A 16,137-nucleotide genomic window follows, 5' to 3' on the forward strand; every position below is an offset into this window, starting at 1 on the left:
AGCAACCGACAATCACAAGCGACCACAACACTTCGTGACCTCTACCCCTTTCGGTTTACTCAGTGCGACCATGACTTTGTGAATTTGGCCGGCTACGGACCAGTCCAGATACGGATAGGGATTGATTGCCTGGAAGTGTCTCAGCCAGCTGGGAGTTGTTATAGCAACTCAACACTGGTCTCAGAGACCTCGAACGATAAGTTTCCCGCCGAACAATTTCCAGGCAATCAATCTCAATTATTTACGAGAAGTTAGCGATATATGCTCAGGTGAAAAATGTTTTCTCTTCTATGACACAGTTATGTACAAGCTTCCGTACTTTCCTGGAGACTAAGGGTACACGTTTTTATTTTTTTTTTTTATTTGCTAATTGGTTTTATGCGTTGGTTATATATTCGATTTTAACACCCCTGATAATAGGACAGGTTTGGTTATACGATAAGATAAGCATACATAGCAAACAATAACACAACAAACAACAAACAACAGAAGAACAACAACAGCACCCTCACATCCGCCCTCTACCCACACACAATTTTCAAAGGTCAATATTTTCCAAAATAGAGAAGTCTTTCGAGCTGCGACGGATGGTAGCACCAACCGTGTCGAATATCGACTCAAACAAAATGATATGGTTGCAAAATATTATGAAAATGAAATAAAATAAAGCAAACAATTTTAAATGTTACCCTGCAGTCAAAACTTTCAAGTTCGACCTTTGCTGACTACAAGTATCCAGCAAATGTGCACTAATGCTGACCAGTTTACGAGGCTTTTGTATATGATTCTATTGACGTTCCAAACAAGAAAAGAAAAAGGAAAGCCTCTTCTTTAGGGTCATTTTAGGCACTTTTCACGGGAATGGTTAACCATTTTAAGAAGATTTACAATGGGCCTCAACTCTCATGCGACAAGTTATCAATATATTTTACCCTCACGGACACCGCTAGATACGTCACAACTATAAGACCTATTTAAAAATCAAGGTTTTTCCGTTGCGCCTACGCAATGGGTAAGTATCAACCACACTATGTAACACTACGGGTATAGGGATCGCACATACATGATGTAACATTATGGGTACGAATCAACCACATGATGTAACACTATGGGTAGGGATCAACCACACTATGTAACACTACGGGTATAGGGATCGCACATACATGATGTAACATTATGGGTAGGGATCAACCACACTATGAAAAATGCATAGGGATCAGCCCCACCACGTAAAACTATATGGGTAGCGATCACCCAACGAAGCAACTTGTTAATTAATGTGGGCTACAGTCTTCGATATTCATACATTGCTACTTCCAATCCTGAGTTCCAGGTTTCATCTATTATGGCAAGGAACGCCAAAAATCATGTGATGAAAATAACGTTTGGCAGTAGCAGAACAGCGATGGCGATGACGATGACGATACAGATGACGATGTTGTTAAAGATGGCGATGTCGGTAAAATGAATGTACACATTTGTATATGCTTTGAGCGTCTTTTTAGTAAGTTAAGCTATACTGTTATATTATTATATATACGATATGTATATTACTTTATTATTTGCTATCGTATTTAATATAGAGGAAGTTAAATATTTTAAACATCTGTTAGCGGTATTCGTTAAGCAGGTCAAATAAAATATAACAAAATAAAAATTCTTACCTGTCATTGTACAGTCCCTGTAACTGTAAAAAATTAGAGTATATAAAAAATGGTGTATTACAGTAAGACGTTTACCATTCCAAATGATTAAACAGTCAAAATGCAGAAAGCTGTTTGTCTTTCCTTACGGTACAAATCCTAATGAACACACACACGTGCGGGTATCTCTAACTCATTATAAAAGTTTTAACCTTTTCTAAATATTCGATTAAGTTATAATATTTGATGAGTATATAATGACTAATATTGTTTAAATAAAATGCAAGAAGGTATCAATAAATAGTATGCACTATTATTTGCTTAGCGACAGTTGCTGGTGGTGTTGCTATGCACCAGCAACTGTTACGATATGAAATATTTATTTTAGATTCAAATTATTAAACCACGTGACGATTTGACAAGTACGCATAATATTAATTACACAACAACTATACTACAACTTTACACGGAGTCTTTTCTTTACCAATATAGTGTGACTGTATATATGTTTACAACCCCCACCCCAGCCATGTATATTTGAAAAGTCAACCTTCCGGGGGGGGGGGGGGGGGTGGGGGATAAATACGGGTGGACGGGACTGTATGGACTTCAATATCGAATTGTGTCTTTTCTGTGCATGATCGAAACTCCGATTCATCACGCCTATCGGAGCAGATGATGGGGAAGGGTTTGGTTGTTGTATTTCCTTCTCCGTCTGTGCGTTTTTTGAAGAAAAAATGATAAGACCGATTTCCTGCATTCTAGAGATAAATTCCCAAATCATTATTATAGTATTTGTGTGCGTGCATGTGTGTGCAGACGTGACATTTGATAACCTCTCTTAACATACAAATCTATGGTAAAGTGATGTTGTTCCTTTCGAATTTTTTTCGAGAAAAATACAAATCTAGGTGTCACGTGATGTTGTATATACATCAATGGATAAGTTATGGTCATAACATAGGTTCCACCTTCAAATAAAGTATTATTATTAACAAGATAAGATCTGCCTATTTCTCTCAGTTTAGGGGATTTTAAACTCCACCGTAACCGTTAAGAATACAGAGATAATCTTTTGAAAGGCTATAACTTTATGCTTCTATTCATTTCGATGTAAAATTGACCAAATATTCAAATCTCTTTTTTTATTTAATCAGGTCACAAAGGCAAAATGGCCATTACAACATAAATTCGGTGGGGTTTTAACTAATATAATTATCTTCCGGTGAGTCGTTTGCGTTCAGCATGCACCTATCAGGTGTTATAAGCAGTTACGTACACAGGAGCTGGGAGAATGGTGAGGGCGGGTGTTGGGAGACACCATCAAATAAAGTTGCTCCTGCACCCACTCTTCTCTATATACTCCTGGAAGGGTGGTATTGCCAGGGTCGGGACATACCACCCCCACCACCCGTGAAGTCAGCTTTTCCCTTCCTCTGGCCGGCACTAGCTCTCTATTTTTGTTTACGCTTCCAATCTGAAAACGTATTTACTTGTCTACTTAACTTCTACTTAATTTCCTATACTAGTCATCTTTTATTATTTATGCTATCATGCAGGACTGTTCATGCTAAGTAGGAGCGAAGGAGATTTTCGGACAGGGTGATTGCGAATTGGTTGGTGTATGGGTGCGTGTGCGTGTGTCTTGGAGGTGGGAGAACATGCTCCACAAAATATTTAGGTGTAGGAACCCTGGGGCAGTGGCTCAGCCAGAATTGTTTAATGAGTGGGTGTGTGTAGGGGGTTGGGGCTCCTTTACTTCATTGACGGTGACTGATTGGATAGTGTCAGTTTGTCAGTTTGGCCCCAACTTTCATAGTCACATCCTGGTTTTCACAATTCAGACTTAAACGAAGGAAATAGGCAACCAGTCAGCGATAAGTCTGCTTAAATTTGTTAGAAAGTACTATAGGCTCACATTAACATGTTTGCACAACCTTCATAAAGAGCATGATATATCCTACTTAATGCAATATTTGCAGTTTATTATTGATTGAAAATCATCTTTACCCTTGTGGAAACATGTTCACAAGGTCCTGAATATGGAAGAAAGCAACTTCATTAAAAAATATGATGTTTTCCATATAGCTATGCTTAATGTCAAGATGTCTCTGGTGCAATGGAATTCATTTTGCACAATAAAACAAGAAGTCTACAGGGGACTCCAGTAAATTCTGTAGAGTACAGTGATTATAAAATAGTGATCTGTGCACATAAATTGAAATACGTGCTATTTAGTTGATCAACTTCAGGTTAAAAGAGGATAGGTAGTTCAGAGATACATTTGACATATCTTTCTGTAAATTGACATTGATAAGAACTTATTGTATGAACTTGAAAAAGGAAAGTATGCATGTTTATAATTGCATTGTGCATAGTGTTGAGATTCTGTTGATCTCCATAGTCTTGAAAACTTAGAGATATTTGTCCAATATTGTAAATATAGGTTTCTTAGCTGTCATGAACTTGAAGAATTCTTATATCTCTGGTCATCTAAAAGTGGTTATGCTTGTGGTCCCAGAAAATAAGTTTATTGTAAGTTTACTGTAATTTGAAATCTCTGGTAAGATATATGTTGATATGTTTTATTGATATTGTTAATGTAGGTGTGCTATTGGTCTTGCAGATGTAGGTGTATTTGTGTGGTCTTGAGAATGTAGGTGAGTTTGTGTGGTCTTGTTAATGTAGGTGTGTCTCTAGTGGTCCCGGAAATGTAGATAAGTTTTTTACTGGTCCCCACTCCTGTGAACCACTCGGGACGAAAATGCCGGTCCCCATATACCAGGTGCGTATGTATGTCTGTGTGTGTGTTTGTCAGTGTACAATACATTGTCTTCTAGAGCCGATAACTCCTGGTGTCTGTGTGAGTGTTTGTCAGTGTATAGTACATTGTCTTCTAGAGCCGATAACTCCTGGTGTCTGTGTGAGTGTTTGTCAGCGTATAGTACATTGTCTTCTAGAGCCGATAACTCCTGGTGTCTGTGTGAGTGTTTGTCAGTGTATAGTACATTGTCTTCTAGAGCCGATAACTCCTGGTGTCTGTGTGAGTGTTTGTCAGTGTATAGTACATTGTCTTCTAGAGCCGATAACTCCTGGTGTCTGTGTGAGTGTTTGTCAGTGTATAGTACATTGTCTTATAGAGCCGATAACTCCTGGTGTCTGTGTGAATGTTTGTCAGTGTATAGTACATTGTCTTCTAGAGCCGATAACTCCTGGTGTCTGTGTGAGTGTTTGTCAGTGTATAGTACATTGTCTTCTAGAGCCGATAACTCCTGGTGTCTGTGTGAGTGTTTGTCAGTGTATAGTACATTGTCTTCTAGAGCCGATAACTCCTGGTGTCTGTGTGAGTGTTTGTCAGTGTATAGTACATTGTCTTATAGAGCTGATAACTCCTGGTGTCTGTGTGAATGTTTGTCAGTGTATAGTACATTGTCTTCTAGAGCAGATAACTCCTGGTGTCTGTGTGAGTGTTTGTCAGTGTATAGTACATTGTCTTCTAGAGCCGATAACTCCTGGTGTCTGTGTGAGTGTTTGTCAGTGTATAGTACATTGTCTTATAGAGCTGATAACTCCTGGTGTCTGTGTGAATGTTTGTCAGTGTATAGTACATTGTCTTCTAGAGCCGATAACTCCTGGTGTCTGTGTGAGTGTTTGTCAGCGTATAGTACATTGTCTTCTAGAGCCGATAACTCCTGGTGTCTGTGTGAGTGTTTGTCAGTGTATAGTACATTGTCTTCTAGAGCAGATAACTCCTGGTGTCTGTGTGAGTGTTTGTCAGTGAATAGTCCATTGTCTTCTAGAGCAGATAACTCCCGGTGTCTGTGTGAGTGTTTGTCAGTGTATGGTACATTGTCTTCTAGAGCCGATAACTCCTGGTGTCTGTGTGATTATTTGTCAGTGTATAGTACATTGTCTTCTAGAGCAGATAACTCCTGGTGTCTGTGTGAGTGTTTGTCAGTGAATAGTCCATTGTCTTCTAGAGCAGATAACTCCCGGTGTCTGTGTGAGTGTTTGTCAGTGTATGGTACATTGTCTTCTAGAGCCGATAACTCCTGGTGTCTGTGTGAATATTTGTCAGTGTATAGTACATTGTCTTCTAGAGCAGATAACTCAGAAATTATATGGTATAATTTTATACTTGTTATACATGGATACATCTTAATGTGTAAAAGTACCCTGTTGTTTTTCAAACAAGTCATAGGTCATTTCAGGACAGTTGAGGTCCCAAGGCAAAGTCAAATGTATAAAGCTTGGGTGAACTTTGTACTGGATGTTTAGATCCACCATTATAGTCAGTACAAGAAAACTATTGTTTTCTCTGAAGGTCAAAGGTGAGCAGTACGTGGTCAAAGTCTGAAAGCCTTGAGTAAACAAGATTACCTCCAAAAGTAAACCCTTGGATAAGCTGATTGCTTGATATGGCAGTCTGTGTCGATGTGAGAAATGTCGTCTCCAACGACGGTCAACGCTTGACATTGTCCATCTTGTGTGCAATGTTTATTAAATGATCATTTTTATAACATTTATTAAGGAACCACTAAAGTCTGCTTGTCGTGTGGTATGTCGTAGATTGTCAGGCTTTGAGAAAATAAGTTTACTTTGTCTGAAAGTTTGAATCCCTTGAAAAGAAATGTCAACACTTCTCTACAACACTTTTACAGTGCCTATAGGCGAGTGTTAGCTCAGTGGTTAACGCCGGTGCCTTCCAATCATAAGGTCCCCGGTTCAATTAAGTCACTCCAAGACTAATGTATGTCGTCCAGTTACAGAGTTGTTGACAATTGACAATTCATTATCATGGACGTTAAAGATGAATCTAAGAGACAGATTTCGGTCAGCTTCCGGCTTTGATAAGCCAATGAGGTTTCTTCGCGAGTTCCTGCTTGCAGGAGGATTTTAAAACATATATACAGTACATACATATGCAAAAGCATATCAGATTCTGGACAAACTCTGAACAAGAATTACACAAGGAGGTAGAGACTTGTAAATGACTGTGTCAGTAGCAGTATTTAGACAAAAAGCTAAGTCTTAGAAGTAAGCTTGACCTTTCTAACAACGGAATAACAAATTTCTGAAATATTAAGTGAATAGTGATCATATAGACTGAAGATATTTGTAATCTGTTGTAATTTTAAAATCTATCCATCAGTCTCATATTCTTGACGACTTTATAACCCACAGCAAAGCGGTCAAAGTACGCCTGATGCGGCGTCTCTCACGACTCCAGAGAACCGAGCATTAATTAGACGCATGCTGATAAAGTGTTCTGATGTAGCAAACCCAACACGGCCTGTTGACCTATGTGTGGCCTGGGCGAACAGGATATCACAGGAGTACTTTAACCAGGTGAGTTTAGTAAAGCATGATGCAAATAGGATATCACAGAAGTACTTTAACCAGGTGAGTTAATTAGTAAAGCATGATGCATGGTAAAAGTCAGTACTATATATGTCACGCACAGGTGCTCCCAACATACATGCATATTAAAGAGAAAAGGCAGGCCAGTCAGTGCGGGACAACTGCAGTATTACATACTTCGTCATCAGCAATCAATGTTCAACGACCAAACTTGTGATTTCATTTGACAATATTTCTGTTAAAGGAAACCAATTGCCCACCCTCAAAGTTAGAATGCAGTTAAATTATAAGTAGTTATGATTCACTTCAATTTAGATGATTTTTTGGGCATTTTGTAATGAAGATGTGTACACGATGGAACTGGACTCTGGAATTGACTTGAAATTTACCTGAAAATTGCCTGATAATTCTCTGAAAATTTTTGAATATAAGACTGATAAACGCAAAACTCAACATTAGTGTTTTGGGCCTATGAAAAAGACTCGCTTTCTTAACCTTCGTGGTAAATTACCCTTGGCAGAGAAATATTCTTGTGGTTCGTACGTCAACAGCCCCCCATTGACGTACAAACCAATACATAAACACCGTGAAGGTTACAACATACTTTCTCTGCCTTGTATCGTTGATCATTTAATGCAATCTCTCTAGTCAAACATTCCGTTAACATTTCACGAAGTTAGCCTCTATGTAATAAATTCAAATTCTTATGGAAACGAAAGACATATGTTGTTTACACAGTGCTGTTTTCTACGTTGAACCGTTGTGTAAAATAATATGCGGTCAGTTATATAAGGGAGTTGTTCCATAACAACTCCCTGGTTAGATCATTTGAAGCCAGCAGGTTAAAAACTCGGCCACTCACTAAAGTGCCACATCGGTCAGTCCAATACCAGGCGTTTCATCGTCTAAAAACTGGAATGAAATGTCCATCAGACCACATTTCTGCGATGTTAATGAAGATTATGACAGCCAATAACATAAAAGGATCCCACTTAAAGATGCAGTTTGTGTTGTAAATTCTTGCAATATTTACCAGCCGTAATTATTAGAGTGCAGCAAACATGAAAGGAATGACGAGATTAGGAATAAAACTCAGCGGTTTGAAACCAAGATTAAAAGAAATCTAAAACCTTTCGCATTTAATCATTATCTGTTAATAACTCAATAATAATCCTTAGGGTTGAGGAGACTGTGAGCTTCTCTCACGTATGAAGCAACGATTGCTAAGCCTCATTGCTTCAAATACCACCTCCTTTAAGCACTCGGCCACAGCACCGGTCAGGCATTAATAAATAAAGTGTGAAATAGGGGTCTCAGACAAGCATCAACCTATCTACATATGGACAGTGGCGGCACCAGAAATACTTGAGGGGAGGCAAGTGGGGTCAATCGAACCATTTTCTTCTATGGGACGGGGTGAGGACAAACTCTTGGGAGTGCAAAACGAAGCTGTATTAAATGCATATCACTGGAAACTTAAGAACACGCCATATTCCCACCCTATCCCACACGGCGTAATCGGTAAACCAAATTTACTTTTTACATGAAATTAAAAACTCACCCTATTTAAAATGTGATGTTGATCGATTTCGCGGCCCGAGTTGCAGTGAGTAGCTGAGCAACGTTTCGAAAAATAACCGGCTCCTTGCGTTATAATAACAGATGTACCCTGACATGTTATTTGCTAGGTGAGCAATGAGGGCCCTGCGGCACTTTTAGCCCTTGTCTCTACAGCACAAAAACACATGTCAGAAAGAGGAATTCTATTTCTGTGGAAGGTATTCCAGGCCCTGACGGTGAAGTGCTTTCTACAGCACAGAAATACCTTCTAGAGATTACAATCCAATTGTAATGTTATAGGAAGCGAAAACTATGAAGGTTTAGTATTTCTGTTAGTTAACATTTATCCAAATAAAGTCAATTTATACGTACGTGAGACTCGTTTAAGTTTTGTTTTCAGCAGCCGAATGGGAGGGTGGGGTGGGGTGGCTGGGCAGAGGATTCAAATCATCTTGATTGGCCCTCTTGCCTCACCCACCTTTGCTCCACCACTGCATATGAACGCATAAGACCTCGTGGGATCGTTGTATCTAACTCTTTCCATGTAGGGACTCGATATAATGCTAACTATTAGCCTATACCTGAATTGTATGTTGGTATTAATTACATGACTTCCACATTTACAGCACAGGACCGAATTATCGTGTTTACTCATGTATGGATATCATTTTCGTCACTCTGCTAATAATGAGACCACATGAGAGCTTTGATATAGCTTGTTATATCTCCAAGATTTCAGTAGACAATTTGTAAAGCGATAAAAGGCACGTTGTCTCTCTGTCAGTCTGTGGCGACTTCCTCGTTTTGCCTAAATCCATTTAAGATTGAAAAGTCGGGAAATCATACAGATCTGCCTAGAGCGCTGTTATTCAGGATCTCGCTTTAGCAAGAACTGATGTACTTCCAGATGTTACATCAACAAGGTCCACCGACGGTGGCACCTCTGGTCTGGCGAGATTCCTGGCATCCCGCCTCAACAGGTGGAGTAAAGCTGCTCTGAATTGCGAATGCGTTGGCTTGTCTGGTCAGTCGTTTTATATTTATTACTTGGGTCGTTATCATCACTGTTACAGGGAGTACATACCCGAACGAGAACAATAATATTTCGAATGTTACAGACGAAACGACTGGAACTTTTACCGGAACTGTTTAATGTACAAAGATTAACATAGTAGCTCCAAAATAAATCAAGAAACACAGCTATCAAAGTTGGTTTATATTTATTAATGCAAAACACTTACTTAAAAGACTAAATAACAACAAGCTAACTAAAACTGACTGAAAAATAATCAACAGCTGACAACTTACAACTGACAACTATCAACTAACAATAGCAACTAAACAACTGAGCAACTAACAACAAACAAGTAACAAGTAGCAATTCACAAGTAACTCAAACCCAATGACTACATCCCCATTTAAACACAACTCAGGTACTGACCACCAATCTTAAACTAACCCAGCAGCCTTCGCACCCTTTTACAAAGAACGAGATAAGAACATGCATGAAGTAAAACTTTCATGGGACAAGGAATAAGATAAAAGCATACATTAAACTTTCCACAGGCTTTTAAATCAAGATGAGCCACACAGATGACACCAATACGTATGACGCATTTGTTTTTCAAATCACACTTAAAGATTCTCAGGAGTATAACTATAAAGACTACATAAGGCTCTCTAAATTACTGGCATCTAATAATACAATGGTTGTAAACAAATTTGTGTGAGAAAATCTACTTTCTCACCACCGTGAAATCACTACAATATCAATTTTATATTAATTATTTAATTTTGCAAGTCAATCCCAGGGAGGCTATCAAAATGGAGGAGAGTTTAACGAATCGAGTAGATACAAGGTAACATGGGCTGATAGTCATGAACCATGCATGCTTAAATGATTTGGGGAAACCAACTGAGTTTCTTATTTAACGATGTCAATTATATAGGTTTTACCTTAATACCAATGTGCACATTTTTATACACATCTATAAATTGGTTGGCTGTTTGTATGTTTGCGTGTATGAATGCACACTTTTATATACGGATCATATTCGGACGGCTGGCAACTTTAATAAAAAGAGAATTCGTATGCTTACAACGTCCCAAGTTTAAGTATAATCCACACGTAAACCTATGATGCATTGACTTCTTAATGATATGGTCACTATTAATTCGAACCAGCACAGATAAATTCACATATAGAATTGTAGTCAAACAGTTTTACTTTTATTATAAGAATCAGTTAAAGTGAGCAACTATATATTTGTGTCAACCGTTAGATTCTCCTGCCATCATCAAGATATGCTTGTAACGAGTAACGTCGGTTTGTACACATTTAATTAATCTGACAACAAATTAGAGGTGATCATTTTCCACAACATCCTTGTTATTTGTTTATGGTGACCTTACCTATACTACCGTCACATACAAAATTTAGACTCATAAAAGCTATTATTTTACCAAATATTGTGGATAAGAACAAGCTCATCTCTTACATGCTATTAAGGGGATGGGGAGGGGTTAATTTCATACCATTGTCACGGACCATTGATTAGTGACTGACAAGAACTTCCAGGTAATTGAGACATGCGTGCAAAACCTATAACCAAATGTTAACAACACATATATTGAAACTGTGTAGGACGCAGTGACTCATAATGTATCATCATCTTTTGATATCAGTTATCAGATTTCTTGTTTCTTTTGAATTACGATCGCCTCCCAATCATTTCTTAGCATTGTTTTTCCATCCACTGTCAAAGACAAATCTGGTTCACTCAGACGTTTTAGAATATCTTCAATTACATTTGGAGATTTGTTGAAATGAAAATGTACCTCTTGCATGATGAAATCAAACAACATTTGGCCGTCTTTATTGTTGCTATCGAAGCATGGCGTAACATCAACGAACGATTCAACCCTGGTGGTCTCAAAGGGAATGCTGAGTGTCTTCAATACCTGTTTGATGTCTTCGGCGTTCTTCTGGTTAAAGAAGTTTGCATCGAGCAACTGGAACCGCTTCAGAAACCCCCGGACATCAGAAAATTCTGCAATAGCCAATGAAAAGAATTAAAATCAAATTAATTAAAAATCAATACATAATTAACAAAACAAGAATGAAAAATAACTGTGGATGTAACGAGTCAAGGTCAGGGCACTATTTTGTTTTTAGGAAATCTCGCTAGTGGGGTAAATTATGTAAGGGAGCCCATTTCACGCCGGAAAAATGTGTGGTACATTGTGACTATTGTTTCTGATTTATGTTGTATTCATAGCAGAACATAGCACAATGGTTAACATAAAAATCATTTACAAAACCGCAAACTGCGAAGATTAACGTTATTCTCATATACATGTTCCACTACATTACATGTTCTAACAGCGTCCAACTGTGATGTCCAAGATTTCAGCAATATACAAGGATGAAAAATAATAAATATCAATATTCACTCTTGAAAAACATTTAAATCAACAAAGCACAAGTAATTTCAAAACATTAAAGTGACGCTAGACGGAAAAGTGAGGGCGTTAATGGCTTAGTGTTATAGGGTTCCCCCCTAAAATCGAATGCTATTCTGCGACTCTCGACAATCATTAACACTATTGTATGATATTTATCGTACACGATATGCACTACTACAACCTCAACGTATATAGTCTGAACACCTGAGATGTGTTAAGGCGACTTTTAGATATAATAGTGTAAAAGATACCAAACACTGCCCGGAGTATACATACAAAGCTCAACATTGTTAACACACTATTGTTATGCCCAGCAGATTAAAGTTAAATATGAATGTGAGGTGATCCAAGGGGTCAAGTTGTGAAATTTATCTATCTCTTACTATTATTGGTATATGCCGTTTTATTACTTTAATGTAATAGATTATGCTGAAAGGGTCCCGACATTCCCACTCCCTCCTCTATACAAACTAAATCATCCGGCTCTGGTTCTCACCCTCCATTCCCGAAAAATGACGAAATTTTTCAGGATGGTAACTCGAAAATATATGACTCTATGTTACTTAATGTAGCGTTATACTTCTGTGTGATATAATCGTTTCCACGTTAATCATATGTTTGTATTATTCCTTTACTGCATAGTCCTATAGAGCATTATGACCTACAATGCATATTATTGTCCACGATTGCCTGTCATCACTTAATTTCTATATAAAGTCAATAACAACATGACATTATCATGATATTAAAGTAATTTTAACGCTTAACATTACATAATGACGAGTAATCTCTTGACCAATACACATGGAGAGGGTTTCATATATCTTCGTAACCACATCTGTGGTTAAGCCTATAGGAGAGAGACATATATAGCATTACCCGCAGTCAATATCAAAAGGAGAATACCACCATCCTCTAAGCAGGCCAGAAACTCTTTGATGGTCTTTTCCAGATTTGGAATATAATACAGCGAGTGGATGCTGGACACAAAATGAAACTTGGTGCTTGGGATATCCGTGAGTGTAAGATCATCGTAATACTGTTGCCACGTCGTTTGGTTCCAGTCCCATTCCACTGAGAGCAAACTCTCCTCCGCTGCATTCTCTTTGAACCTATCAATGTACGATAGCATGGGTTCAACAATAGTGCTGCAAACGTCAGGAAACTTTCTCAATATGCATGAAATGAGTTTACAATCCATAAACCCTGAGGAGCAAAAACCCGGAAACAAAGAGAGAAACAAACAAAAGACAGAGAAACGATTTTATAAATATTAGCTGTTACATGTTAATGAACAATTTAGTAACATCATCTATGAAATTTGAGTAATAGCAATCTTAGCCTCAAGTTGACGATTCTCATGAGTTAAAAAGATATAGTACACGAAGGATCTATTTGTTTGTAATTTTTGATGTAATTTTGTAGTTTTCCCCCTTAAGGCAAACTTTCATGCCCCTGCTGCCCCTCGATATCTGTACCCCCGGTCGCCCTCTGTTTGCCCCTTCCCACAGAATCCCACAGAACCTTCGTTTGGTAATTGGTTATAACATCAGAGGGTTGTAAGGGGTTAAATCAAACTTTATACATGCAATGCAGGACAGTGTGTGACATCTTCACTAATGGTGAGGTGCATGGTATCTTCTCTCTTGCCTCCCTTCCCTGTCCCCTCCTCCCTCGTCCCCCTTCTTCTGCCCTCATCTAATCGGCACCCGTCTGTGTCGGGAATTACAGTGCTCCACGTGTCCACCAGCATTTTAACACAACTTACCTGACGCAGATCCAATACCAAGAGTTCTTAGTTTGGTTCCACCTTCTACGAGACCTTTGCTTAATTTTTCCACCACGACCTTGGGAAATACCTCTTCTGCCCATTTCGATAGGATTTCATGTTTTGAAGAATACTTGCAAAAAACGTCGAAGGCCTTCGCGTAGTGATTGTGGTTATCGATTAGTCGTCGGTTATTCGAATCCATGTTCCGTAACCTAATAATTAAGAACCAAGAATGAAACCAATGGTTAACCGTTGTTATTGATGCGTTACACACTTTATGGGGTGGAGGTGGGGAGGATGAGCTCACAACCAAAAGTCATTATTATAGTAACCTTGCGAGTTGACGTTTCGATCCTAGCAGGATTTTCTTCAGAGACTGATGCTGCCGTAGGATTGAAACGTCAGGCCCACTTACTTGTAAACATTATCTTATACACGGGCTCTTTAATGGATAAGCAGTTTGCTAACAGGTTTTGTTTTATTTAATTTAGCTAATATACATATAAAAACGGAAACTACGTAAGTAGAGGAATTGTAACAATTATAAAATTAAGAAGATTAAAAATAGTTGTCCGATCATCTGTATAAGCAGAAGGAAAAAGAATATAAGAGTGTAGTGAAAAATTGCAAATTGTTTTTAAGTTGGTTACAAGATGGAATAATCCATGTTTACTTGTAGTAAATGCAATGCATAAATACCGGAAAACAAGTGTATAGAAACAAGCTGGTTGACCTTCAGATGAAACACAAACCAGATTAATAATGTTGTATTTACATATAGGCATGTGCACTTCTTTTATTGTAAATAATAACACATGGCGTATAATATACAATATATTTCTTTGTAGACCCAAACTGATTTTTTTTTAAGAAAGAATCTTGCAATCATTATGTTCTTTTATGTTTGCTATTTGAAGTTAAAAGCTAATCAAATGATCTGCTACTTGAAGAAATAGTTTTAATGGCCAAGAAGAGGGCGCCGTCATAGATCAATTGGGAACCAGTTCTACTACAACGAACCATTTATATTTGTATACAAAAATATATCATTGTAGTGCGTGGTGAAGGTCAATGTTAGTTACCGATGGTTCATATTCAATGGAGGGGTCTTCGTTATTGCAACTGTTTTGATTTTTTTATGGTGTCACGAAGAAGCCAATTCTGCCTTTGGTCCCTTAGCGTTGACCAAAGCTATATTGTGTAATGTTTATAAACAAAACTCTAGCTAGCATGTGTCTGCAATATAAACGAATAATGATGACTAAAACCATCAGAACCAAGCTGTCAAAGCAGAGAATACACATAGTCCTGGACAGTGATTGGTGAAATTGAACTACACTGTAAAAACTAAAAGGGTTTATTTACCCCAAAATAGGGTAAATGTAAATCCCGCATGTGGACACAAAGTATGGGTATTTATAACCACATTTAGATGTGCATTTACCCTTTATTGTGTCGCTATGCAGGATTTACATTTACCCACTATTTGGTTTCTTTTACACAATTTAGGTGTGAATTTACCCATTATTGTGTTGCTATGCAGGATTTACATTTACCCACTATTTGGTTACTTTTACACAATTTATTTGTAAGTTTACCCTTTATTGTGTTGCTATGCAGGATTTACATTTACCCACTATTTGGTTACTTTAACACAATTTAGGTGTGAATTTACCCATATTTGTGTTGCTATGCAGGATTTACATTTACCCACTATTTGGTTACTTTAACACAATTTAGGTGTGAATTTACCCATATTTGTGTTGCTATGCAGGATTTACATTTACCCACTATTTGGTTACTTTAACACAATTTAGGTGTCGATTTACCCATATTTGTGTTGCTATGCAGGATTTACATTTACCCACTATTTGGTTACTTTAACACAACTTAGGTGTGAATTTGCCCATATTTGTGTTGCTATGCAGGATTTACATTTACCCACTATTTGGTTACTTTGACACAATTTAGGTGTGAATTTACCCATATTTGTGTTGCTATGCAGGATTTACATTTACCCACTATTTGGTTACTTTAACACAACTTAGGTGTCAATTTACCATTATTTGAGTTGCTAAGCAAGACTCACATTTACCCACTATTTGGTTACTTTTAAACAATATAGGTGTAAATTTATGACTTAGTTGTGTTGATGTGTGGGATTATTCCATTAGATCTTTTGGTACTATTATGCTTAAGATGTACAACTACCTCTTTGATGCTGCTGCACATAATTTACAATTATATTAAAGGTATTCTGTATTGGCCCAAAATTATAGCATGCTATAATCGCTAGATGTTTTCAAAGAATACTTTCCTGGAGGTCACTACCCTCCA

At 37.8% G+C, this 16,137-nt stretch overlaps 1 protein-coding gene across 6 annotated transcripts in view; it reads right to left on the minus strand.

Moving 5' to 3' along the window:
- Nucleotides 1–9,767: 9,767 nt before the first annotated feature.
- Nucleotides 9,768–16,137, minus strand: part of LOC139978872 (histamine N-methyltransferase-like) — a 73,658-nt gene continuing 67,288 nt past the window's right edge. For 5 of the 6 annotated variants that reach the window (XM_071989410.1, XM_071989412.1, XM_071989414.1 and 2 more), the window contains exons 2-4: nucleotides 13,798–14,012; nucleotides 12,909–13,235; nucleotides 9,768–11,614 (exon numbers count right to left, since the gene is read on the minus strand). In XM_071989410.1, coding sequence (XP_071845511.1) covers nucleotides 11,253–11,614; nucleotides 12,909–13,235; nucleotides 13,798–14,002 — 894 coding nt within the window. In that variant the 5' untranslated portion in view covers nucleotides 14,003–14,012 and the 3' untranslated portion in view covers nucleotides 9,768–11,252. The remainder of the gene's footprint in view (nucleotides 11,615–12,908; nucleotides 13,236–13,797; nucleotides 14,013–16,137) is intronic. The other variant, XM_071989409.1, reaches the window with a different exon arrangement.

The sequence above is a fragment of the Apostichopus japonicus genome, chromosome 13, assembly GCF_037975245.1.
Source record: "Apostichopus japonicus isolate 1M-3 chromosome 13, ASM3797524v1, whole genome shotgun sequence".
Classification (NCBI taxonomy): Eukaryota; Metazoa; Echinodermata; class Holothuroidea; order Aspidochirotida; family Stichopodidae; genus Apostichopus; species Apostichopus japonicus.